The 25,670-nt window shown below is 37.0% G+C and overlaps 2 protein-coding genes across 4 annotated transcripts; both read right to left on the reverse strand.

Moving 5' to 3' along the window:
* Positions 1-12,791: 12,791 nt before the first annotated feature.
* Positions 12,792-16,759, reverse strand: Arf79f (ADP-ribosylation factor 1). 3 transcript variants are annotated; one of them, XM_076431175.1, is made up of 5 exons: positions 16,605-16,759; positions 15,222-15,393; positions 14,898-15,007; positions 14,576-14,701; positions 12,792-14,364 (listed from the first exon to the last, which is right to left on the reverse strand). In XM_076431175.1, exons 2-5 carry the CDS (start codon positions 15,367-15,369, stop codon positions 14,200-14,202), a joined length of 549 nt encoding a protein of 182 aa, XP_076287290.1. In that variant the 5' UTR covers positions 15,370-15,393; positions 16,605-16,759; the 3' UTR covers positions 12,792-14,199. The 3 variants fall into 3 exon arrangements, with proteins under 3 accessions (XP_076287290.1, XP_076287291.1, XP_076287289.1); XM_076431176.1 differs by having other exon boundaries at positions 16,552-16,706; XM_076431174.1 differs by having other exon boundaries at positions 16,324-16,699.
* Positions 16,760-17,102: 343 nt separating this feature from the next.
* Positions 17,103-25,171, reverse strand: LOC143212392 (uncharacterized). The gene is made up of 20 exons (XM_076431167.1): positions 25,042-25,171; positions 24,713-24,913; positions 24,115-24,208; positions 23,974-24,041; positions 23,764-23,896; positions 23,588-23,691; positions 23,015-23,210; positions 22,511-22,732; positions 22,264-22,434; positions 21,649-21,790; positions 21,414-21,581; positions 20,833-21,094; positions 19,606-19,920; positions 19,262-19,505; positions 19,043-19,191; positions 18,811-18,981; positions 18,565-18,727; positions 18,360-18,494; positions 17,848-17,971; positions 17,103-17,771 (listed from the first exon to the last, which is right to left on the reverse strand). The coding sequence occupies exons 2-20, from the start codon at positions 24,901-24,903 to the stop codon at positions 17,635-17,637; spliced, it is 3,189 nt and encodes a 1,062-aa protein (XP_076287282.1). The 5' UTR covers positions 24,904-24,913; positions 25,042-25,171; the 3' UTR covers positions 17,103-17,634.
* Between the last annotated feature and the right edge of the window lie 499 nt (positions 25,172-25,670).

Genomic DNA, 25,670 nt, shown 5'->3' on the forward strand with positions numbered 1-25,670 from the left:
GAATACCCCCACTCCTCCCGATCGCGCGTCTCGCTCCCCGTGGCGGCCATAGTGCTTGGAGCACTATAGTGTCTGTTGCAGATTATATGTAAATTCAATTTGTCCCGGTATAGGCATTACTTCTGTCCAGGTACCAGCTGGGATTGGATTTAATATGTCCAACTATAGGTTTGAATTATTCTTGTTAATACAATTAAGATATTAACCTAAACAATGATTTTTCTATTTTAAATTACATTACAAACTCTGAACTGTATGTTAAAAATCTAAAAAAATTATTGTTGTTTATTTAAAGTGGTAAAATTTAAAATAGGAAAACATGCTGTCCAGGCATAGGGCACTTCACCTTAGTTTTAGAAAATAATATGTATTATCGTTTGTTATTTTTGAAACGTTCGAGCGTGCAGCGTGAAACTGCGCCGATTTTTCGGAGCCGTCTCGGTGGTGCAACCTTTTAAAATCGTGCACAACAAAGTTCTCCTATTGGCTTATAAATAGAACATTTATTGCAGCCATTCCCGATAAAAATATCCAATAACGAAACGGTCGTAAGTTACAAGCGTCCGCGAAACAGTGTCTAAAACCGACATTATTGCGTTCGACTGTACATAGCGCCGAAGCATTATTCGTCCCACACGGCGCGGTCGTTACATCGCGACGCCGTCGAACCCTCTCGGTGCTTTATGGTGAATGCGTTTTAGCCGGTGTGCACGTGTTTATGTAAATTCCATGGGTATGCATCGAGTGACTTACACCTCGGAACGTTATCCGACGGTGTGAACATTAAGAACGTCGCCAGCACTTGTGCACGCCCGATGAAAACTCTCCGGATACTGCGCGCGGCCGCGCTCGATCCTCGGAGGAAGTGCCCGCTCGATCTTCGGATCCAGCGTAGATCAAGCACAAGCGAGATCGATGGCTCCGGTAACTCTCATCGCAACCGACCAACGGAATTTTGAAAGATCGCCGAGTTCGTTGAAAAATATATGATCGATATTGAACTCCGATACGTCAACGAAATCTTTGTACATTCTCAAGAAACAAAAGTGGAAAGCTCTCTGCTAGTCAAATTTTTAACCGGTCTCTAGAGACAAATATTGTACAAAATTTCGTACTGTTGATTGTCTATAGCAAGCAACAAACACACTATGGATTGAAAGCATTCTGTACAGTAAGGACGCAATAGACTCGTGTGTGAAAATTTCTATATTAAATATATATATATTTTTTTTTGTTTTCCTAAGTTCTCCAGTTACATAGCTACAGTGTTAAATAAATCGTATTGTACGTAGATGTACAATTTACACGTGAAACACGTAGATAATTGAATAATGGAAAATTCGTGTATCGGTTCGGCTACTCAACATTTTACTGAATCGTTGATTATACTAATTAACATGATTCAAATTGTATCGTGTTTGTTCTGATTTTCATCAGGAAAATGTCACAAAAATATATTAGTAAAAGTTTCATATCGAAATAATTAGAAACAGAAAAAGTATTATCGTTGAATCAGCGGGAAGATCTTCATAATTTTGATTACAATAATAAAAAAAAAACGGCCATTGCAACTTATCGAAGCCCATTTTACTAGGATATAGAAATATAGTGATTTATGTCGCAATTAGATACTTAGAAATCGATAATTAGAAACTATTTTCAGTCTTGTGTATCTCGAAAGCCTCATAAAAGGACCGGATTTATCAGACTTATCAGACTGTTCGTATCAAGAAGAAGAAATGCTCCAAATTCCGTAAAACATTTTAACAGTACAAGCACAAAAGCAACGCGACTCAACATTCGATACTAACCATCAGGATCGTAAAATTCGCTTATTTTTTGCCATACATCGTTCGCGAAGGATCTTAAAAGTCTGGACTTCCGTTGCACTCGTCGGATGGCGCACTTTCGACACGGATCCGCATCGAATATAAAAATCTGTCCGCCGCGCCGCACCGCCCGGTGCGATCGTTGTTATTGGCGGAGCCTTATATTTAGCCCGCGTCGAACAAGTTTCGAACGTCGTCGTTCGCGTGAATGGTTTAACGATCCTAATGCATCTCGTGCGCGACCATAACGCCGCGTATCTTTCCCGTTCGTTTTTCGTATTTCTTTTCCTTTTCCCGTGTTCGTGGGGTGCAGGGGACGGTTCGGACCGGCAACCATTTTGTCCTCGCTCAATCGCAGCGGCCAAAAATGTACGCTCAAAAATTCCCGGTCGACGCGCAACGAATCCCGAGCCTCCTGTGCGTGGCACGATAAACTGTTTGAGTTTACACGGCCGTCTGTGTTTTCCCTTCGACGTGGCGCGGTTATCAATTTACCTCGGACATTGGGAAAATATTATTCTAAGTCCGAGCCCGGATTGTTGTTGCACCGCCGCGCCGCGCCACGAAGAAATTCCGAGGGGGTTGATCCTGGAATGCCGCGAGCGAGAGTTTTGGGGACGGGTTGCAGCGTTCGCACCTTAACCCCTTGCGCTATAATATCGAGTCAGGCTTGTAATGAAGATTTCGAACGGAATCTAATAAGTGCCATATATCTATACCAGTATAGATCAGTGGCGCACCCAGGGGGGAGCCAGGGGGCCAAGTCCCCCACCAAGAAAAAAATGTTCAGCTTCCAAAATTAAAATCGCGGAATAGCCCTGGGTACCGTTGATAGATATTTTGGCTTAAAAAAAAGGTCATCACGCAAAACCTAGGGCTGGGTTCAACTCGCCCCCCCCCCCCTCAAGATTACATCCTGGGTGCGCCACTGGTATAGATCAAGTAAAAAAAATGTTGGGGGTTAATAGGATTCTGCGTAAAAAGACATAATTGTTCTAAGTAGTTGGAGAGTTACTAATAGGAACGATAACGATAAACCATACGGATTAAGAATCATCTTGATCTCTTTTTTAAATATAGCCCGCCATAAAGTTTCGAATCATCTGCGCCAGCATGAAACGATTTTTAAACAAGTAATGAAAACTATATAAAAAATTGTTCTGTATAACGAAAGAGAGCAGCTAAATCAATTACAAGAAAGAAATTATAACGTAAGACGTACTATCAATTCGAAAAAATCTCCTAAAAATGGATCATTTGGTCAGCGTTTACACGAGACAGTCCCCTTAGCAATTAGATTGACGTTCGCGTGAATAAAACCGGTCAGTTGAACTTACGTTCGGCAGTGTATTAGGTGTCACGATTGGTAACTTTATCGTGTTCCTCGGCACCACCGTCAGCCGGATCGGCCGATCGTGGAACGTTCCTCGGGCAGAACGACAGAACCCGTTCGTTCCCTGGGAATTCAATTTATTTCATTTTTGAACCGCGCGCGTCCGGAGCCGACAGGCAATATCACTAAATTCGTGCGGCGGACGTGATTTATGGCGGCTGTAAAATAAATGACGCGCGTTGCCCGCGGCTAGTCCGATCGGTAAATCACGGGGAGAACCGGGGAAAGGGCGAGGTAACCGAGAGGGGCAGGTATCACTTGCGAAAATGCTATCGAACTCGTAAACCCACTTCCGCTTTCCTCCGTCGTCTACCAGCAGTAAGCTATACATATATTCAACGGACCGTAGTGGAAGGATAAATATAGACCGTCCGTTATTCCAAACAGTCATCAATACCTCGGGCCGGTCGAGATTCTATAAAAAAGAGAAATGTTTGATGCCCGTTTCGAACCGACCCGTCCGATCCGATTTGATCTGCGGCTGATGCGATACGGTGCGGTGCGGTGTGACGCGGCGCGGCGCGACGCGACGAGAAAAAACGGAAAATGTCAAGCAGCGATTCAAATGCCGGCGCACGCGAAAACATATATTTCTAGCTGTCCAACAGGCGACGACTTCCATTTAAACGGATTTGCATGAGTGGCAATCAGCCGTCAATTAATTGCTGAATTATACGACATTCCTGTACGCGTCTGGATTTACCTACATCGCGTGCGATTAATTCACCTTATATTCCATATGTAGCACACACAGACCACCGTCATCTGCCACCCACCCACCCACACATATATACGCATACGCGCGCGAACACACTCGTTCCGTTATCACTGTGCCGCATGTGCATTTCTCTCGAACATTTCGCGGCGCATACGCGGTCCGACAGATGGGAATGTTGGCGCCAACCTCTCGCACCATTATGCGTATGAACATAGACTCGCGGTTGCCTGTACGTGGCACAATCTACGACGATGAAGCAAGTCGAATCTCGTTTACCATTCGAACGCTTATAATCCTGATCGGGATACGGTGATGTTGAAAGCGTAACCGTAAATCGGTATTGTATGCGACCGGGATGGAAGAACACCCTCTCAAGAATACATAGAGTTAGAATGTCTCCTCCATGGATGATTTGTTTGAATATACAAAAAATTAAAGGACCAATTTCTTCCTTTGAATTTTTACCTTTATTGTAAAATTGATCAAACATTTTGTTCTCACAACTAACACTTATGAATTGTAAGGATTTGTAAGGGTGTGTGTGTGTGTGTGTATGTATGCCAGAGTAGGGCAATAATCAACTAATATTTAAAAATGAGTAATAGTCTTTTTGAATGTTAGTTATAGCAGAATAGTCATTGGTCAAAACGTTTTGATTAGTTAGTGATAACTAATTAATAATATTAATTCATGTTAATCGCACAATAGTGACTGATGACTAAAGATTGATGACTGATCATCAACTACTAATTCACTTGTTGCACCGACCCTGTCGTAGTCAGAGGGTGCGCGAAAATTGCGCAGGATCGCGTGCGGAGAGAGGAGAGGAAACGTTCGGAAATCAAATGACCAACGAGAGGACTTCACTGGCGTCAACCGGGTTTCTGCGGTTTTTCAAAGTCTTTATTACTGTCGCAGGGGAGAGCTTCTTTATTAAACCTGTGGTTATCTCGCAGGGGAGACTATGCCGGCCGGTTTAAAGGTTCGCTAAGACTTGTATACAATAGTGAATTCGCGTATGTGCTCGCAGAGGAGTTTAACGGAATCGAACTATTATTACGGCTGCGGGTCCTATTTACAGAAATCGGTGGGTACCCCCACCATACAAACATACATGGGATCTCCGCTTCGAGGTATCTACTCGCCGCGTTACTGTCGGGACGACGAGGGAGGGTTCGCGCGGCGCCGAATCTTTGAAAGACCGTTGATCGTGTCTAACACACTAATAAGCAATAGCTAACGATTACTTAGAGCTGTGACCAATATTTGCCATTTAGTTATCACTAGACTGCGGATCTTTATGCAAAATAAAAAATGTTTGCATGATTGCAGGCCACAGGAGCCAAATAAATATTGTATTCTTCTTTTAATTATCCTATTAAGCTGAGACTAATACATCAATGTACACTGAGAAAAAAATCCTGTCGAAACAAAAAAAATATATGTTGATTCAATAAGATGTACTATTGAATAGTGCCAATATCATATGAACTTATTTTAATATTTAATACTATTGAATTTCAATAGCAAAACTCATTTCCGCCAATCATATAAGCGAATAGCTTGACATCAATGTTTTCAAAAAAATAAGATATGGCCTGAAACCAATTCCAGTATAAATCAATACATTTCTCAAATTTTTTTAACAACATATCTGATTGAAGGAAACAGAGAAACATTACGAATAATAATGTACGGTATTGAATCGAATAATATTTTCAATCATTTCATGATAGACAAATCAAATACATCACGATTTGCTTCTACATTTCATACTATTGAAAAGAATACATTGATATTCATCGAAGTAAAAAAATTACAATAACACACGCGTGTTATTGAAGTAACTACTTTTTTTTCTCAGTGTACTTAAATATTTTGAATATGTCCACTACTTTAAATGGTACGTATCCATTTTTGTCATAAATGCATAAAATCCGCAGTCTAGTTATCACTATATAACTCAGTGGCGCACCCAGGGGGGGAGCCAGGGGGCCAAGTCCCCCACCAAGAAAAAAATGTTCAGCTTCCAAAATTAAAATCGCGGAATAGCCCTGGGTACCGATGATAGATATTTTGGCTTAAAAAAAAGGTCCTCACGCAAAACCTAGGGCTGGGTTCAACTCGGTCCCCCCCCCCCAAGATTACATCCTGGGTGCGCCACTGATATAACTAATCTAAAAGTTTTGACTGATAACTATTTTGCTATGACTAACATTCAAAAAGACTATCAGTCATTTTTAAATATTAATGGATTATTGCCCTACTCTGGTGTATGCCGATCAAGTCTAGTTGTAAAGGTTTGCCGCTGACGATGTTATGTGTGTTTGCCGATCAAGACACATTGCCGCGGTGACTGTTGAAGTATTTTTTGAGGTATCTTTCTGCTTATAAAAGCGGGTCTCAATGACCAAAAGCCAGTTGTCGCACGACTTCGAACGAATCTACATAGACCATCCTTGACTCTTCAGCGCAGCCACAGGTTTACAAAGTTCCGTGTAACCCAGGTTACAGAATTAAATTAGAGACTTTGATAAGTATCTCAGAATTTGTGCAGACTTCTTAAAACTTCAATGGGAAACGGAATAGAGACTGTCAGTCCCGTCTCACATTATTAACGATACTTTCTTGTTAAAGATTTGGAATGTCCTCCGTGTCGAGGGGGCGGAGAGGGTTACGCTAGGCCGCGGCCGGCCCTCTACGCCCACCCGCCAACCTAACTACCAACCAACTTGGACTATACCTTCTCTTCGATATCTTGTATATGATTCTGTATTTTAATTGCCATTCAGTTACAGCTTGTACGAGAGTAAAGTGTTCTTGTAACCTAAATGTAACAAAAGTTCTTTGCAATTATCTCGCAAACAAGACCGAACGACGCGCGACGAGTAGATTTTTAGGTAAAAGTTGTGTGTGTGTGTCCAGAGAATGTTGATCTTGACAACATGATCTAAGGACAAGGTCATTATATTTACAGAAGAAAAAAATGAAAACATCTTTATGATTTTAAAATATCCTTTCACAAGAAAGGATGTTAACATTTCTGTTTTTTTTTTTGACATCAGGAAATTTTATTTATAAATAACATTGTAGCATATATATGTTACTTCTATCGATCGTATTTGCTGTTAATAAATGTTAAATGCTTTCGGCGCAACACGGTTCGATCGTTTATTACTAATTATGAAGCAATTTTGCTAATTATCAAACAAAATCAACGTTTCGATCCTAGTTCCTTTTCAAGATTTATTTGAATCGCGTCTAAAACTTTCCTTTGTTGTGAGTTTTTCGCCATCCAGATTTTAAAATATCCTTTCACAAGAAAGGATGTAAAAAGGTTGATTTTTTTTTGACATCAGGAAATTTTATTTATAAATAACATTGTAGCATATATATGTTTCTTCTATCGATCGTATTTGCTGTTAATAAATGTTAAATGCTTTCGGCGCAACGGTTCGATCGTTTATTACTAATTATGAAGCATATAGTCTGAACGTTAAGGGGATAGACTCGTTTTTTCAGGATTGCAAGGGTGCGGGATGCGCCTTCTCATTTCTCAGTAATACAAAGATGGGGTTTTTCTCAAAAATCCCATTTTTTAGAAGCATACAGCTGCACATGTAGCTATTTTCACGATGCTGCGACAGCTACATGCTTCAAAATAATGCAAATTACGCCTCGTAAACGTAAAAATAGGACTTTTGAGGGCGATCGCGGCCTAGATTGATCTTTTATCTAGCGATTTTCACTACTGAAATCCCCATCTTTGCATTATCGAGAAATGAGAACGCAAATCCCGCACCCTTGCAGTCCTGGAAAAACGAGTCTACCCCTTCAGAATTACCTTGATCAGGTCAAGAGAGGCAACAACCGAAAATGCCTACTATTTTGATACATCGCCTTGTCCTACTGACTTGTCCAGTAACAGTCGCCGGTCGGAAGACCTGTTAGTGCGCATTACTGTGCGGACAATTACCATTTCACGAAGGATGTTGCGGCTACCTCGGCGTCCAGAAGCAACGGAACACTTTGAGTCTGCTATTTGTTATTCGGCGATCAACGGCTTTACGTGGAGGTTGTGAAAAGACGGCGCGCGCGATTCCGAAAGGCCGCGATGACGAGTACCGAACGGTTCGTTATTGCCGGGGAGGAGATGCCTGGCGCCGTCTGCGAGGCATATCTATCACAAACAGCTTCGTCTGACATTCAATACGTGATCGTTACTCTCTCTCGCAGGTTGTTAATAATTCTAAAAATACAGGGGGGCACCGGGTTTGTGCCGTTTCACAAGCCATACGTATCCGCATCGCGAACTGCATACGAACGCGCGGCAACTGTACGAACGTGATAGATAGGAAGTACGTTGAATAGATACGAATCACGAAGTGGCCCACATCTGATTGATAGCGCCATCTTTTTTTTGCAATTGTATCTCCTCAAGATAGAAAAAGAGCGCAAAGTTGCCTGCCGCATCGATATTACAGTTCTTAAAATGGAATATATTATTTATTCCGTAAAATGAGTAGTTTTAAAATGAAACAATTTTTATTCAAGATCCCATGAAGATGATTCATTATAAGTATAGATATATAAATCAAAATCAATACTAAATGTTCAGTATCGAACACGAACTAACTTACTTGTAAGGTCAATTAATTTAACATATATCCGAATAGATATAAGAGATAACATATTTGAAGCTCGTACAAATTATTCCACGAAGGATTACGTATTTAAATGAATTTTTATTAAGATTGCATAGGTAAGGTTTCTTTGAGTGGAGCCCCTCCTCCGCTTTAAAGAACGAATTACGTCACTGGGGAAAGGGTAGAGATTGCTATAGTCATCCTAACAGTTTGTTGCAAATATCTTAGAAACCAATACAGAGCTGTGGTAACATTCGAGAAACGTGGTTCAGAATAATGATCTATGCAACATATTTCAAGTCCATCCACATCAGAAAAGAATTAAGTTCCCTTTTCTACATGATCTACGAAAATATACATTTACCCATATTTAATTCTATCATTAAGAATTTATCTTGTACTATACAAAATTCTTACGAAAATGAAAGTAATATAACAAATAATATTAACTATAATAAATTCCAAAAAAGGAAGAGTCATTGAACATCGTTTATTGTCATCTACATAATAAAATGCACAATGAAATACAAGTATACACAATACAAAGATTATAAGTTAAAAAGGGTTCTAAACATATAATAGCTAAATCATAAACTACCATTCTAATTTGATTAAAATCCGAAATTAATAAAAGCGGAAATGAGATAAAAAATAATCAGGATTTACATCCTGAATCTGCTGATATAGATCGCTTTCAACCCTTCTTTCATAATCATTTCATCTGTTCACTTATAATTTTAAACTTAATAGAACATTACACCAAGTTTAATTTAAAGAATATTAACCGGAATTAAGGATTACTTATTGTTGGATTATAATTAAGCTTACCTGCTTTGAGCTTCGATAAACAAATTTCCAAATAAAGTATAACTGTTGAGATAGGAGTAAAAATATCTGTGTCTTTTTAGAAAAAGTTTTGCAAAACTGTTTTTTCCTTTTAAAATGTATAAAAAATTTCGCAGAAAATTCTTGCACAAATCTTGGTTCTAGAAAAGTTCATCCTGAATATAATACAAACTTTTGTTAGATCAAAGTTTGTATAGATCAAAAACACATTTATCAGTAGAAATATATATGTATCTACTTTTTAAATTCATCCAAAATGTTCATAAAAATCTGATTATCTAATTATACAATATGTATGTAGGTCATGCACTCTAACTTTAATGCAACAAGTCTTTAGAAGATAATGCAGGTCGATTTTAGATTTTAATTCAAGACGAATCAAATAATGCCCGCCATCTGTTCGCCAGGCTGTGCTCGATATCTGCTCGAGGCAGGCCTGGCTGACTGGGTACATACAGTGGATAACGAAAGTATTCAAACGCCCTTTAAAACAGAATAACTTTTTTATAATTGTACCAAACAACCTGATTTTTTATAATCAATTAGAAGTATTAGTTTATGAAATGATGTGCAAACAAGATTTCCCAAAAATTATAGTTTACAAGGTTACATGCAAAAATAAAAAAGGCATTTTTTAAGACTTTTTTATTTGGGCCCTTAATGAAAATTTAAAATATATCTTTCGTAGATCTATGTTAGTTGTACACATGCTGAAAATTTCATCGAAATCGGTTGACGCAGATTTTAAGCAGAAACTGATCAAAAGTCGTGTACAACTACGATTTTCACCATTTTTAACCGCTTGTAGCTCGTGTGTATGTTAATCGATTTCGATGAAATTATCAGGACGTGTACAACTAACATAGATCTACGAAAGATATATTTTAAATTTTCATTAAGGGCCCAAATAAAAAAGTTTTAAAAATTGCCTTTTTTATTTTTGCATGTAACCTTGTAATTTATAATTTTTGGAAAATCTTTTTTCCATATCATTTCGTAGACCAATGCTTCTAATTGATTATAAAAAATCAGGTCGTTTGGTACAATTATAAAAAAGTTATTTTGTTTTAAAGGGCGCTCGAATACTTTCGTTACCCACTGTATGTATAATTCCATTAATTACGTTTCTCGCAGACATAGCGAAATTATATGCGATTGTACGCCTTTATCCTCATCAACCATCAGCGATTCCGGAACATTTGCACAACCGAAAATTTCGTGAAATCTCACGAATCATGTTCGTTATCGGCAGTAATCAAATTGTATATAGAGTATATAATATAATAATACGGATCGCGTGGATACGATTAATTAATCAGGCGAATTACAGATTAATTTATCTCGGATTTTTACGAAGGCTTGTCTGTCTTATTCGGCGTGAAAGATTTTTTATTATATTTGCCTAATTTAATTATGTAGCAATAAGCGTTCTTAATGAAACCGGATTCACTGGCGCACGTATAATTTACAATCGAAGCGGAATGACAATGCACTGTATTGAGTATATACTTACTCATACAGCGAAGGTTACACGCGGGAAAATGTCACGACACTGAGGTCATGCACATAGGAGCGATGCCATGAATGCAATTTATAAGCATTTAACCCATTTATCGTTGTCGCGGCGATAATGCAACGTATACAATACGAAAATTCCAATATCGGCTCCGAATCGGCCATAATCTAACAGCGTAAAATAACGTCGTACATATAACAACTAAGAACCGGAAGGCAATCAATATACACTCAAATGACTGCTAGAGCAGGGACAACAAAAAACATTCAGCACTACCAAGTTTTTATACACAGAATGTACCACCTAACAACTTGATATCTAAACTATATTTTCTCTAATAAGGTGAAGATCGTATGGGTAATTTTTATTCTAATGCAGAACGAAAACAAAGTATTCGAACACAGGTACCGTTTGCTTTTTTGATGACTATAGTATACTATACCTAGATTATAAAATTGTATACTCATAGATCAATCTGACACAAACAATTTTTATTTTAAAGTTATACTCGAGACAGTACTATTTAAATAGTCAGATAAAAAAATGTATGCTGTTTGCATAAAAACCACGGCGACTTTCAATTTCCCTCTGAAGCTTTCAATAGATATAATAATATTGATAAAATATCCCAAATAGCATTCAGACATCTCAAAGACATCTATCTGTAAGACGGCTGCCGCAAGACATCCGGACGTCTGAAAGGACGTAGTTTAGGCGTCTTTTTAGACGACATCTCCGAAAAGACGCCTTATTTCAGACGTAAAACAACGTCTTTGGGACGTAAGCCGTACAGATCTAAAAACGATGTAAAACAGACGTCGGGTGCTATCTGGGATGTTACATCGTAAAACGCCATGGAAGAGTGAACTTTGGAACATCCTGTATACGTGTAATGAAACGATGGAACACAGATGAGAGTATGTAGCGTGTATTTATACATACAGTTCGCGTTGCGACAGTTCGCGGATTTCAAGACGTAACTATTTCAATGGACAACCGTCTAATTCAGAATGAAGGAGTCTCCAACTCGACGGGTCGATAACCCGCGTATATCGGTAATAAAATGTTATCATACACCTTAAATATTACGTTCTTTATTTTTGTTCTGACAGAGTCGGGGAAATAATATCCTCGTCGAAGTCCACAATTATCGCTAATCGTTAAACATACACACGTTACTTAAAAATGGAAAGAAAAATCTGTCACACAATTTTTGTTTTACCACTAATCGTACGATCTTACACAAAATTTTCGTTTCTCTTCTGTTCTGGTTCTTTTGGAAGATTAAAAAACCTATAATTCATAATTTATCCGTTTATCTATCCTATAATTAGTCAATAAAAAAAAGAAGAAAGGGAGAACTTAAGTGGCTAAATGAAACATGCGGTATGGGCGGTGCGCAGTCTTTATAGTTAATTAAGAAACAAAAGAAGAAAGGAGAAATGTAATCGTGCTTGTAAAACTGAAGTATCATAGTCTGAACGAGGGGGGATGCGTGCAGGCTGAGCTCGAAGCCACGAGGATAAGAGGTGTGTTCGTTTCTCTCTCTCTCTCTCTTTTCGCATGATTTTTCAATAATATATGTATTATGGATGTATGCGTATATACATTTTTTATACGTATACATGTATATGTTTTTATTTTGTTTAACGTGTACACATATACATATATACATATTGTCTATGATATTTATGATTCTCGCATTAGTGCAGTAATACCTTTATCCTGGTCATTCCCTGCACAATATGCATGCACCCCGAAGGGAGATCTATATTCTATGTATATGTAATCAGCCAGAACAAAAACAAAACTATTTTCAACGGCAAATAACACATAGACTACATAAAGCACAATTACAGTATATTTCACAAATTGTTTAAACATTCATATATAATTATACGAATCTTCGCATTATGACGGAAAGGCGATTTGATCAAATTTAGGGGAAGATTACTTTGTAAAAACAATTGTATTTTTTCTTAAGGACAGGAAAACATTAGGAGATTGAAAGGGCTTGCAAAAATGGCTTCATTTGGCGGATCGCCGTGCCAGTATGGATTGCTGGCTTAGAAATTGCGAGGCCTATCCTCTCATTGCTGCGAGAGGTTCTTTCCTAGTTCTTTCGTATTTTTTTTTTTTGTATATTTCACACGTTTTTTAGCGTCTCTCTTTTCTTTTACCTTTTTTAAATTCTTTTTTAGTCTTTTTTAAATGATTCGTCTGCATTTCCCGCCACGATCGATGCATAATTTCGGAATGTTGACAATATTCTAATTCTTGTTTTACCTTATCAAGGTGCAATAAATAAATGATATCTCTTTTACACTGAGATATGCATGGTTGGCTAACTGTTAGTCTGTATCGCGAGCAGGTGAAGGAGGGTGTAGTTACTGCACCTGCCGAGTAATGCACCAGCAGTAAGACAACCACTTGTATAGTTTTACTTTGCATTTCATCGTTTTGTTTTTGTTTTTTTTTCATATCGACGTATACCACTGAAAACTTAAAAAAATAGAAACAAACTTCTGTAACTAGAAACTGTAACTAGTCATTGCACCGTCAGTTACCACTCACTGCATCATTCTTTTTTTTTTATGTCAACTGATGGGCCGATGCGACATTTTGTAATGTAGTGGACAGAGCAACATTCTCTCATTCTATTGATCACATTTTTATCATCGTATTTATATAATGTAATGTACAATATGCAGCTACATTATGATAATCAGTATGTCCAACGCATTCAAACTGACAACACCGTGGGTACTTCACGTATGGTATATATTTTTTTTGTTTTGGTTGTTGTTCGTAAAATTTTCTTCAAAGATATTCAAATTATTAATTAATCAAATTGTGTATTGTATGTTTCAGAGTTAGGTACTTTAATACAATTACTTCCAAGTTTTCCACTTTTCTCGTGGTATCTCTGTGTAAAAAGTGTAACTATAATGCTAATGTAATAATAATTATAATAATAAGTTGCACAAGGCAATAGTCCTGTGTGGCCGTTCGAATGTGTGCTTCCGGCCGGATTTCCCCACTCCCCTCCCCCCGGCAAAAACTTCCTGGCACAATGACAACTTTCGATAATCTTTTCACCCTCCACTCAAGATCCAAGACGATCTTGCAGTTTGCACTTAGTATTACCTCTTTTTTAATATTATTACTCATTCATGGGGGGGACAGGTGTGCAGCTGATTTTTTTTATGATGTTAATATAGCAACTGAATGTTGACAGAATAACGGTCCAATTAGCGATTGGCATTTTTGAGCTGATTAGAGAGCCAATCAAGACCCTCGTAAAGTCCATCTCCACTTGTGGCACACGTTGCTTGAATGTACCAGTTACGATTACGTAGAGAATGCAGGCCCAACTTGTCAGTAATCTCTGCCGCATTCATTGCATTTGGGAGATCCTGAAATATTATTCATCGATTGATTTCTTTTTGTATAATCACTTTGTCGTTGTGTTTTTCTTGGCACACATCCATTTTACAAAATATAGCATATGTTGTTTACACAACAAACATTAACATGCCTTAAATCTTTTAATGCTTTACGCATGGCTATATTAGAACGATGTATGTGCACAACTGGGTGTATTAATACTGTAAAGTTTATACGTACTTGTTTGTTAGCGAATATAAGGAGTACTGCATCTCTAAGTTCATCTTCTGCTAACATTCTCATCAATTCTTCGCGCGCTTCACCGATACGTTCCCTATCATTACTGTCAACGACAAATATCAGTCCCTGCAAGTAGGTTCAATCCATGAAAAAAAGGTCCATTATAATTCATCTCATGTCAACTATGAAATAAACATATATCTTGACTATAGGAATTTGCAAACGAAACAGAAAACAAGGGGCTATATGAATTTAATTTCAGTTCAAATATAACATGACCAGTGTGAAACGTGATTGAGCGAATAAATTTCATAATACATACTTGTGTGTTCTGGAAGTAATGTCGCCAGAGAGGTCTGATTTTGTCTTGGCCACCCACATCCCATACAGTAAAACTTATATTCTTGTACTCAACTGTTTCTACATTGAAACCTAAAATTCACAATTTTGCATAAGTAATCTGTATTTTGTCATCTCCATTTAGTTGGAAAAAGTTTACAAAATTTAATCCTAAAATCTGTCTATAATAAAATTGATTAACGCTACCGGTTACTCTGAGTCGTATCCGACGCTGCTGAGAAGATATTTCAGGATTAAATTTTATGTGTAGTTGATGAGGTTGGAAGAATATACACGGAAAAATTACCTATAGTGGGAATCGTAGTAACAATTTCCCCTAATTTTAATTTGTACAGAATTGTGGTTTTACCCGCTGCATCAAGACCCACCATCAAAATCCTCATTTCTTTTTTGCCAAAGAGGCCTTTGAATAACGTTGTGAACATATTCCCCATGATTGGTGCTGGTTATGTAAATACCTGTAACAAAAAACAGCACACGAAAACTATATTAGTCATTAAGTTGTTAAAACCTGTTGCGTTTGAAAAATCTGTTAGAAGGCATTGTACTTCTGTTGCACCTTACGCGATGCAAGATCAAGTCACTGTTTCGCTTATATACTACGAGTCACAACATGATCGGTTTGTTGTTCTATTCTATAAATTATGTTAGAAAGACAGACTTTTTTAAACAATGATAAGCAATTTCAAACCTTTTGCCAATCTAACCAAAAATCAGCATAAATATTGAAAAAAAAGATCGAGATACTAAATAAGTTAGTTTTGGGGCAAGAGCATCATCCGCAGGGGAACAAAGATAATAAAACGAATACATCGTCGGAAATGTTATAACTAGCACTTATTCGAACACGACATTTAAAATTAGTATAGAAAGAAATCAACTGTATGTATGCCCGACATATGCGAGTCTACGATGTACGACCAATCGACGTGCAACAATACTCAGGCCTTTAAACTCTGTCGTTGAAAGAGACGAGATATTTTCAACAGGGAAAACGGGAGAAGTAGAAAAGAAAAAAACGAAAAGGAGAACGGACGAAAAACCGTGCGAATTACGAACTTGATGGAAAGACAGAATTCACGTACACGAAACACTGCAATTTTTTAGACAGAGCGGACGGAGCAGACACATGCGTAATGTACTGATACGCCGCTGACACAAAGACTAAAAAGCTAACCTGCACATTTACGAAGAGCGCGCGATCACAAAAAAATCGAAAGAAAAAGAAATAATCTCCCGAACAATGTGGAATGTAGTTTTCAAATTGACGAACGAAAGAAAAGGAATGAAAAAAAAGGGGGAATGTGTAGAGGCACGCACGAGATGCTCACGCTGCCCGCTATTGATTCTCATTTTAATACATCGCTATGATTATCGGACTAGCATACCGTCAGGGATCACTTTAGAGTTTTTCGCCGGTGGTCTATGCACTTTTAAAACGTGATCGGCTAGCTAAAACGCCAATACCGAGGTATTGCAAGCAAGGCGGAAGATATTGTGCGGTTTGCGAAGCCACTGCGTACACCCGGTTGTCTGTCACCTTCGACCTACTCCCCAGCGAATCGTCAAAGGTTCCCCGCTCAAACTTCCATTATTTAGAAATGTCGTCTGATTACCGAGAGCTTCTCGTAATGTCAGGCCGCCCGTACAAGCCACTTGCGTTACTTACGTTTCAGTAAAAAAGATTATTTTCACGAGAAACGATAAAACATAAAACCAACACTCTCGAAAAGTACCGTATGTCAAAATGGCGGACGTGGAAAGGATTCATGCCTTATGCCACGTATAGGGCCCTCGAAATTCTCCGATTGGTTACACCGGTCACGTGACACTGAGAATTTACAATGATTTCCGTTTGGTTCACCAGGTGGCGATACCGAGGTGCGACTCGTGTAAGTCATGGTAAGTCATCAAAAATTCCATAAGTGTGTGGGTGAGTAAGTGAGCCGAGAGCCGAGCCGTGCATTCGTAGAATGGCCCACGCTCATGAAAGCGAAAAGGTGCTCCATTTTTTCCTATCTTAATTACAAATTCCGATAATAACGTTACAGAACGTTAATGCAAGATGCATTAGCGTAAAATTCGTAAAGTTTTTTTTTATGTTGTACAATTTGAAATTTAGTCTATATTATGTATACTATGTATACAATACACAAAGTATGATATGTATCTAGTCGAAACATATAGCGTTGATTACAGTGTTGACATGGAAGTCGATCAACAAGACAGCAAAATGCCGGTAACGTGGGAAAGTGGACATTATGTCTCTTTGTAATCACTGCGTTGATAGCTTACGAATTTTAGAATTCCATGATTTTTATTACGTATCATTTTATGATATTAGTAAAATAAAATCATTGAATTTGGTGGAAGTTTTATTAAAGATTAATTTTGTTGAAACTTTATATTTTATTCTTTTACATAAAGTCGTTACGTAAATTTAATGTTTAACAGTAAAAATATGCTTTAATGTATAGTTATATATAATAATTTTTTATTTAAACACCTGGGTTATGAAACTTTTCATCTAATGTTCCTTCTCCTATAAGTTCACACTCTTCCACATTGTACGGAGTGTATGTTATTATCTCTAACATTTCAACGGACTGTCCAGGTTTCCTGATTTTGAAAATATAAAATGGAATTATGCATTGAGAACATAGTATTAATTTCATTTACTAACAACACTTTCTGTCAATTTACTTTGGTTGGAAAGAAATCGTAAGCGTGTAGTAACAGCTACCAGCATGCTTGCTTAACAATTTTCCTTCGTTTTGATCAACTGCAAAGTCTTTATTATTATGTTTACCTTTTACTTTAAATTGGTAAACAGACACTACATCAAATTTGAATAAATTAATATTTTCTAGTAGAAAACAGTTCATATAATAATTTGTTAATTATAACCATACTTGATAAATTTTCTAGAACCAATGTTAATTTTTTGGTTTCGTTCACATAGACAGTACTAAAATTTAATGTATATGTTGATAATTTTAAAGAAGGTATCCATATTTGTAAATTTAATTCCAGTTCCTGCAATTGAACATAATGAATGAAAATCTGTGAGAAACAAATGCAGATCTTGAACCTAATTGAGAAAAAGTAGCAAAACAGTCATATGTATATTTTGATCTAACTAAGTTGTGCACTATAAATAGACAGCGGATTTTATGCGTTTATGACAAAAATCAGTAGTTGTAATTTAAAACAGTAAAAACATTAGAAGAATTTAAAAATACTGTATATGTGTGTTACACATATTAAGAAAAAAGAATTAATTTCCATTTCATTCCAGTTTGTTACAAATCAGGTAGAAAATTTTTATTCTGCATGAAGATCCGCTGTCTAACTATAAATCTTGCATTATTCTGGCTAATTTTGATGGAGAAACATAAAAGAAAGATCCAAGTTTTTTTCAAACCTGAGTGCTGTCATCTGGGTATACAATGAACAATGGCTCTTTTAATGTCATTATTGAACTACGAAGCTCTTGTGCTTTGCTTGTGTGCAATATAGTATGAATTAATTGATGATCCACTTTACATATAATTTCTACCTACAAAGACAGCATTATTTAAATCATCTATAGGTATACTTTCTTACAAACAGACACTTTCTCTTCTTACCTCTGCACATCCATGTCCATGTATAGAAAAACCTAACTTTGGTATGTATGGTTTGCACTCGGTAAATATGGAAGTAGATTTAACATGAAATGGGTAATATGTTTCCAAAATAACATTGATTGCAGTACCCTTGTTATTATAGAAGAAGAATGATTTGCTTAATCTGGAGTTGGGTAGGATAAGATTAATGCATGATCAGAATGCTTTTATGTATATTAAATATATATTTTAGAATCTTGTTCTTACTCCAATCTTTTTGATTTTGTGTTCATCACATCATTAATGCAACATATAAATGTTTTATTAGCTTTAGGAATATCATAAAGCAGCAGTGGTTGAACAACAGTTATTGCAACATCAAATTCTATGGGAGACAAGTATAATCCATCTAGTCTACAATACTGATTATCTTGATGTCTGGAAATTAAGAAAATGTTTAATATGTAAGTTACATAAAAATTTACAAATGTATACAAACTTATCACTTGGTGCTATTCGCAGGAAACCCAAAACCTTGCAAACAAATTCTCCTTCAAACTTTCCATTGGATACGCATCTTTCTGGGTATATATTTATCTTAATAGCAGCACTGTGATTTGGCATTGTAAACATTTCCTTAGGTGTAACCTAGAGAAATATTACACAATCAATATTTTATATTGAAATACATTGATACACACATTTTTAATGGTCTTACTGTGCAGACGTTATTATTGATTTCACCATAATAAGGAAGCACAGAAATTCTACATTCAATATCTTCTCTTTCTTTCTTTTCTATTTCATTTTGTTCTGCATCTATGTATGAACTCGTGTCATTCTTTTCGTATACCTGTCTACACCTAAAGTACGCCAGAATTCTTTGAATCATGGTTAATCGTTCAACCTTCTCTGAATCATGCATTTCCTCATCTTGCCAAGTTGAAATACCTTCAGTTTTCCTAAATAAAATTGTGTATCATGTTTGGTATTGTGTAATAGAACTCTATAACTTAAAATAAAGACATAAATTAATACAGAACTTGTTTGCACAATACTCACACACAACGTTGTTCAGATATATCTGAAGATGTTTTTAACGTATCTGCACCGTCGTTATTGATTGAAATAAAATCATGTGTGTTTGGAATTTTCGATTCAGTGTTGCTTTGAAATCTGCTGTTTTTCAATTCCTTGGATAATTGATTCGTGAATGGCGTGCAAATGTCGTAAATAATATTGATGGGTGGGATTTTTTCAGTCAAAACGGGTTTAATCAAAATCACATGCCAATCGATCGCTATAGGTATAACACTTGTATTTTTGATCAACACTGTCCTGGACAGTAGCCGCCTCCCCATGGGTTCTAAACCATAACTGTAAACAACAATATTTAATAGAAACGTGAATTGTTCACAATCTTTCTATGGTGTTCAGAAGCTAAGAAAAGTTTAAATCCGTTTGTCATCGACCTCAAACGCTGTGCATCAATTACAGATGTATTTCGCATCAATTCCAAACAAAAAATCTACTTTAAATAGAGCAAATCGCGATACTGTAGAATCTCGGGAACGTAAATGTAAAAACTCGAGATGCATATAGAAACATTGGTTTCTTCAATATTCAAAATAGGGGATTTTGTAAATAGATTAAGGATCTAAAGTGGAAGATTCCAAGCCAGGAGACTCAATTCTAGGTATCATTAGATCTGAGACAAAAGACTGCAGGACTTAGAGATCGATGCAGGTTAAGTTCCAAATTCAACTGTTTTGGCTCTTGGATCCCTGAGTCCGGGATTCCTTCAACTTTGATCTTTGGATTCCCAGGTCCCAAGACTTCTTCTGGTTTGATCTCTGAATCCTGAGTCCAAGATTCCTTCTGCCTATATTATTTGACTTTTGGGTCTTGGGTCCAGGACTTCTCTTGCTTTGATCTGTGAGTTATCTTTGATGATTTCTCAGTCCTGGATCCAATTGAAGCGTTTCGGTATCGTATAAGTCTAGTGTAAGTTGAGTTGTTGAATTGAATTCCTTTCACATTTCTAAATATCTGATTTGAGTTTCTTTAAAAATCTAGTTCGATTTAGTGCAAATTGTTGATCCCTTAATTTAAATCGGCTCTAAACTAATCTGACTCAAGTATGTCAATCTTTTGATTGATAATCATTTGACAGTTTTAATTGATCGTAATAAGGGTGGCGCGCGCATAGGTGCGTGTTTAAACTTTGAAATTTGAAATCGTGTAGATGTAGACGAAATTATATTTCTATGAAATAAATGCTTTTCTTACTTGAGAACAGGTACCGTTGTTGAACTAGTCTGTGCGATTGACAATGATATCGGTTGTCCAACAACTTGAACGCAGATTGCTAATGTATATCGAGGCAAACCGGTAATACTAATTTCTAATTCGTCAATGTAAACACCCCATGTGTCAGCGAAGACGTATATATCTACGGGCACTGCTGCGAACGGGTCAAGATTGAAACTTAAGGGATCTACATGAATTATAATACCTGAATCTGGTTGCTTCGCTCGGTACAACGATTCCTCTAAATTGAAACAAAATAACTCATGTCATTCTTTAAGACGTTAATGCTTTTCTAAACTCTTAAGTCATCCGGTAAGTAATACGAATTCCTTTAATATTTTTGGAAGCTGAAATACAAATATATAATCACAATTTTCCTAATTTTGTACAGTCTATAATCTGTAGAATATGATATGTAGAACATTAATAGCTTGATGATAAGGGATTATATATATTTTTGTATTTCACCTTCCAAAATATGAAAGAAAATTCGCATTACTTACGAAATGACCAGACGGATTACAATTCTCAGTCAAACTTATAATTGACAATTGATTTACCGATTATGTTCTTATCTTTTCCAAAAGCTTGTTTAAACATGAACTTTATACGATCTTCTATTATCTGCCTCTCGCAACTACACTGAACGGGATAAAAATTTTTCACGGAGATCCAAAAATTGGTTGGAATCGCAGTTCCATTTTTTATTATGAATGTCTTCTTTTCCACTAAAAAATATTTTCACCTCAAATCTCTATCCTAATATTTAAATATTCTACATATTAGTTAATATACCTTTTCTTAGTGACACATTCGAAAATTCGATTACTACTGGTTGTATTGATGATGGCAAAGTTGTTTCAGAAAATGGCACCATATGTCCACTGAACTCATTTTCTTCTGCGTAGTTTCCTTCTTCCATCGTGAAATTATCAGTCTATAATTATTATTTTAAATAATATTTTTTAAAATACGCGCCGTTTCTTACTTTTAAATTCTTTAGTGTGAAAACGCCCTTGAAAATGCGCTTTTTATCTCACAGGAATTTTTTAAAATACTAACAAGGATAATTTCCACAGAAGAACTGGATTATGTATCAACCATATAATTAAATTATACGTCCGCAACTTTAAGAATTAGATGCATATAGTTCTGAAGATATAATATTATATAAATAATAACATAGCGGAGATAATTTTTCTTTGTTTTAGCTACAAAATATTAAAGAATTTTACTATATGCTTTTACGAAGCATAAAGTACTATTAGATTTTCATAGCTTTTGTTTTAAAGCCGGAAAAAACATATTTTTACCTTTAAGGCACGTTTTCACCCACAAGAGCCAAGAGCAAGAAAAATTTTGCATTACTGAAGATTTTACGTATTGACGTTTCATTCTAAAATCGTTTACTTTAATGATTTCTGAAGTACGCGTGCTCAGAGAAGATTCCACCCTCGATTCTACCGCACCCACATTGGTCGCCGAAGTACACATAGAAGCATCTTTAAGAACATCTCCTTGATCCAGATTCATGTTCATTAATTCTCGCTCCTCTTGCATTTTGTACTTGTCCAAGAGTTTCTGCAAAATCGGTCGTTAACGGTTCGCTTTATACAATATAGTCCTTATTTTCTATTGTATCTCAGCGAGACATTACCATCCCTTCCTTGCACTCCTCCGTCATATCAAAATCCATTCTCGAGTTATCCACGCGCCATTCAACTCGAGTGAAGCTTGTTTTCCATTGAAAAACTTTGCGATCATTTTTGGGGAAATAAAACGCCACGTGCAGTGGCTCGATGAAACACTCGATCGCCAACATTATGATTTTTTGCGTGTCGTTGATGAAACAGGGTATGTGTAGAAATTGTACGATTCCCTGGAAATTCCAATTTGTTATTTATTGTCATCTCCATACATTCAGTACTCATTTCATACATTGAACTTTCAAAATTGATGTCAACAATTGGACAACTAAAAACTTTGAAATAAATACGTCCTAGAAAATGAAAGACATCCTTCCATTTTTATGTGGTAGTGCAAACAGTTAACTTCTTTTCTTTCATATTTATCCAATGTTCAAGTATAAAAAACATTATTAGTTCCTGATCTAGTGTTAGTCACTGTACGATTAAAAATATTTAAAAGAGAAATATTACACCTCCTTCACTGGCACTACAGTTATTTTCATTATTTTCGTATTTTTAGCGGCCACGGCGCCATTTTGCGGACATACGCAAAGTTTCAACATTTCCGCGTCAGCACCGTTCACTTCACCCCACGAGAACTTCACAGATTTATCAGAGAGATTTCTCGCTAAGAATACATAGGTTTCCTCGATGCCGATGTACAGAGCCCTGTCGAACTTATTGTTATGATAATGTGCTTAAGCAAATATGACGGATCCAAATCAAATGTGTATACACTTCGTACATTGTAGTCTTCACACGTTTATAGAAGCGAATATTTTACTGACTGGAAAATGTTCTTTCTTTAATTAAAAGAAAAATCTTAACTTGCGCAAACATCCTCAATTTAACTATTCTATACTCTACACATTTTAATATTTATTAATTAATTCAAATATAATTTACCGAATGAAAAGAGAATATGGCTCAGTCTGTGTTAAAACAACTGTGCAAATTGATTTGAATTTTCATCGAGGCAGAAGTTATCTCAAAGCGTATACACATTTTTTGAACCGGCGAGAAGAAATCGTTGGAATGTAATGAACCTTGTTGGCCTGATTGTCGCTACGCTGATTATATGTTCCCACAGTAGGGGTTCAAACTGTTTTAAATTTAATATATCATAGTGGGAAAACAGTTCTTCTCTCATCTGCAACAATACATCCGTACAGTTCAAAAAATAAGAATGTTGAAACTGAGAAGAGATCATCGGTTTACTTACTAATTTACACAAGCAGGAATGTTTAGGAGTCTCGCAGCACACTTCTCCGATGTCTTCTTTATCCCACACGCAATATTCATAACTCGAAGTGGACTCAACAAGACTTTCAAACGTTTCGCTAACTTCCGTATCACTTCAAGGGAATTGTAAGAGTGTAAATTATTATTTCCTCCAACTCTAATAGTATGAACAAACTTGAAACCAACGCACGTTCTACTGTCGTCGTCGATATCGCATTGCAACCGGACTTCTATGCCAGCGACCCAAACATCTACGGACTTCCGATTGTATTGCCAATAATTATGTGAGCTTAAGAAATATTTAGTAAAGGTGAAGAAATCAATGAATTACGCTTAAAGCTGTGCGTTGTCTATTGGTGCAAGCTTCGGTATGCAGTTCCAGTTCCTGCGAGATGGCTGCGAGCGGTATGTCCTCCACGTATAATCTAGAAATTATTGAAGGGAACCAATGACGCGATCTATTACGCTATCTAATATGCAATATCTCTTGTTTTTATCTATCAACGAAAAAGTTAATGCACTTGCGTATTTTTTAATGTACCCAGGCCTGCCTCGAGCAGAAATCAAGCCCATCTGCCGGGCAGAATCCAGGACCGAGCAGCTTCTGTCGGGCAGATGCCCGGTCTTTCTACTAGCGGAAAACGCGCGCGTAGATGCCCGTCCAAAATGCTGGCAGAAAGACCGGACGCAATGCTGTCCGCTCGGTCCTGGATTCTGCCCGGCAGAAGCTGCTCCGGCAGAACGAAGGCCGCTCGGCCCTGGATTCTGCTCGTCAGGCTGTGCTCGATTTCTGCTCGAGGCAAGCCTGGCTGACTGGGTATTTAATAAGGGAACCCCATTATCAGACCAGTCCACGTTGACCAGATCGAACAATGGAGGTTCTACAGTAAAAATAACTTGTTTTCAGAAAGTTTTGCACGAAGACTTACTGCAGAACAGCAGAGTAATGTTTCAACCGTAAGTCTTTAGATTCAACGGTCACGGTGAAATAGTGTTCAGAAGTAGGCGATAGAACCCCGCGTTCCGGGTAGACCTCGAGGAGGTTTAGAGGAAGATCATCGTAATTCTTTCCATCGGTTTCGTCGACGCGCGTCGCTCTTTTCTTCCATCGAAAATTCATGCTTATTTCGCTGGAAAATGGATCGAGTAAACTCGTCTAGTAGTTTTCTGAATCGATGCATTCCAATCGTCGATATTCATTCTAAAGTGAATGAACGTCGATGCTCCAGGAAGTAGACACATTTGGAACATGCGTTACCTAATGTTGCTCACGCAAACCGTGCATTGCCCAATTCCATCCAGAACACTCGCCTTCAGGTTTACGTAATAACGTGCACGTTTATCAGTGTGCTCATTCGACGGCCAATCCTTTCCCACTTGCTGGAATTTTAACTGTTGTTTCTATCAGTAGTCATTTTATTCGGGATTCGAACTATGGAATGCGAACTATGGTATCAACGCTAAATATACCGCAACAGGTCAAATGATCGGTTTCACGGTTTTTATTTTATAACGATTGAAATTCAGAAGATGCCTCAATGAGAACTGATTCAATAAATTTCTCTATTCGTGCACACATTGTAAGAAAGATCGCACAGAATCTAAGTAAATTCAGTCTTGTTAGGTTTATAGGAGAAAGCACAGTCGCTTTTCGCGGCTATTCAAGAAAATCGAAAAGAACGCACGTGCGGCTAAATAAAACAAAAAGTTTGACACGGTTTACTAAACTTTCTTCTTCATTTTGAAGTTAACGGTTTCATGTTATGTGCGTAAGAACACTAATTTCCAACGTAAATGTTGCAGTTCTGAAACACGGCGATTACATATTTTGTCGCATTGTTTACCGTTGATTGATTTTGTGCTACATTCCGATAAGTAAATGTACGT

Source organism: Lasioglossum baleicum, chromosome 9, assembly GCF_051020765.1.
Source record: "Lasioglossum baleicum chromosome 9, iyLasBale1, whole genome shotgun sequence".
Classification (NCBI taxonomy): domain Eukaryota; kingdom Metazoa; phylum Arthropoda; class Insecta; order Hymenoptera; family Halictidae; genus Lasioglossum; species Lasioglossum baleicum.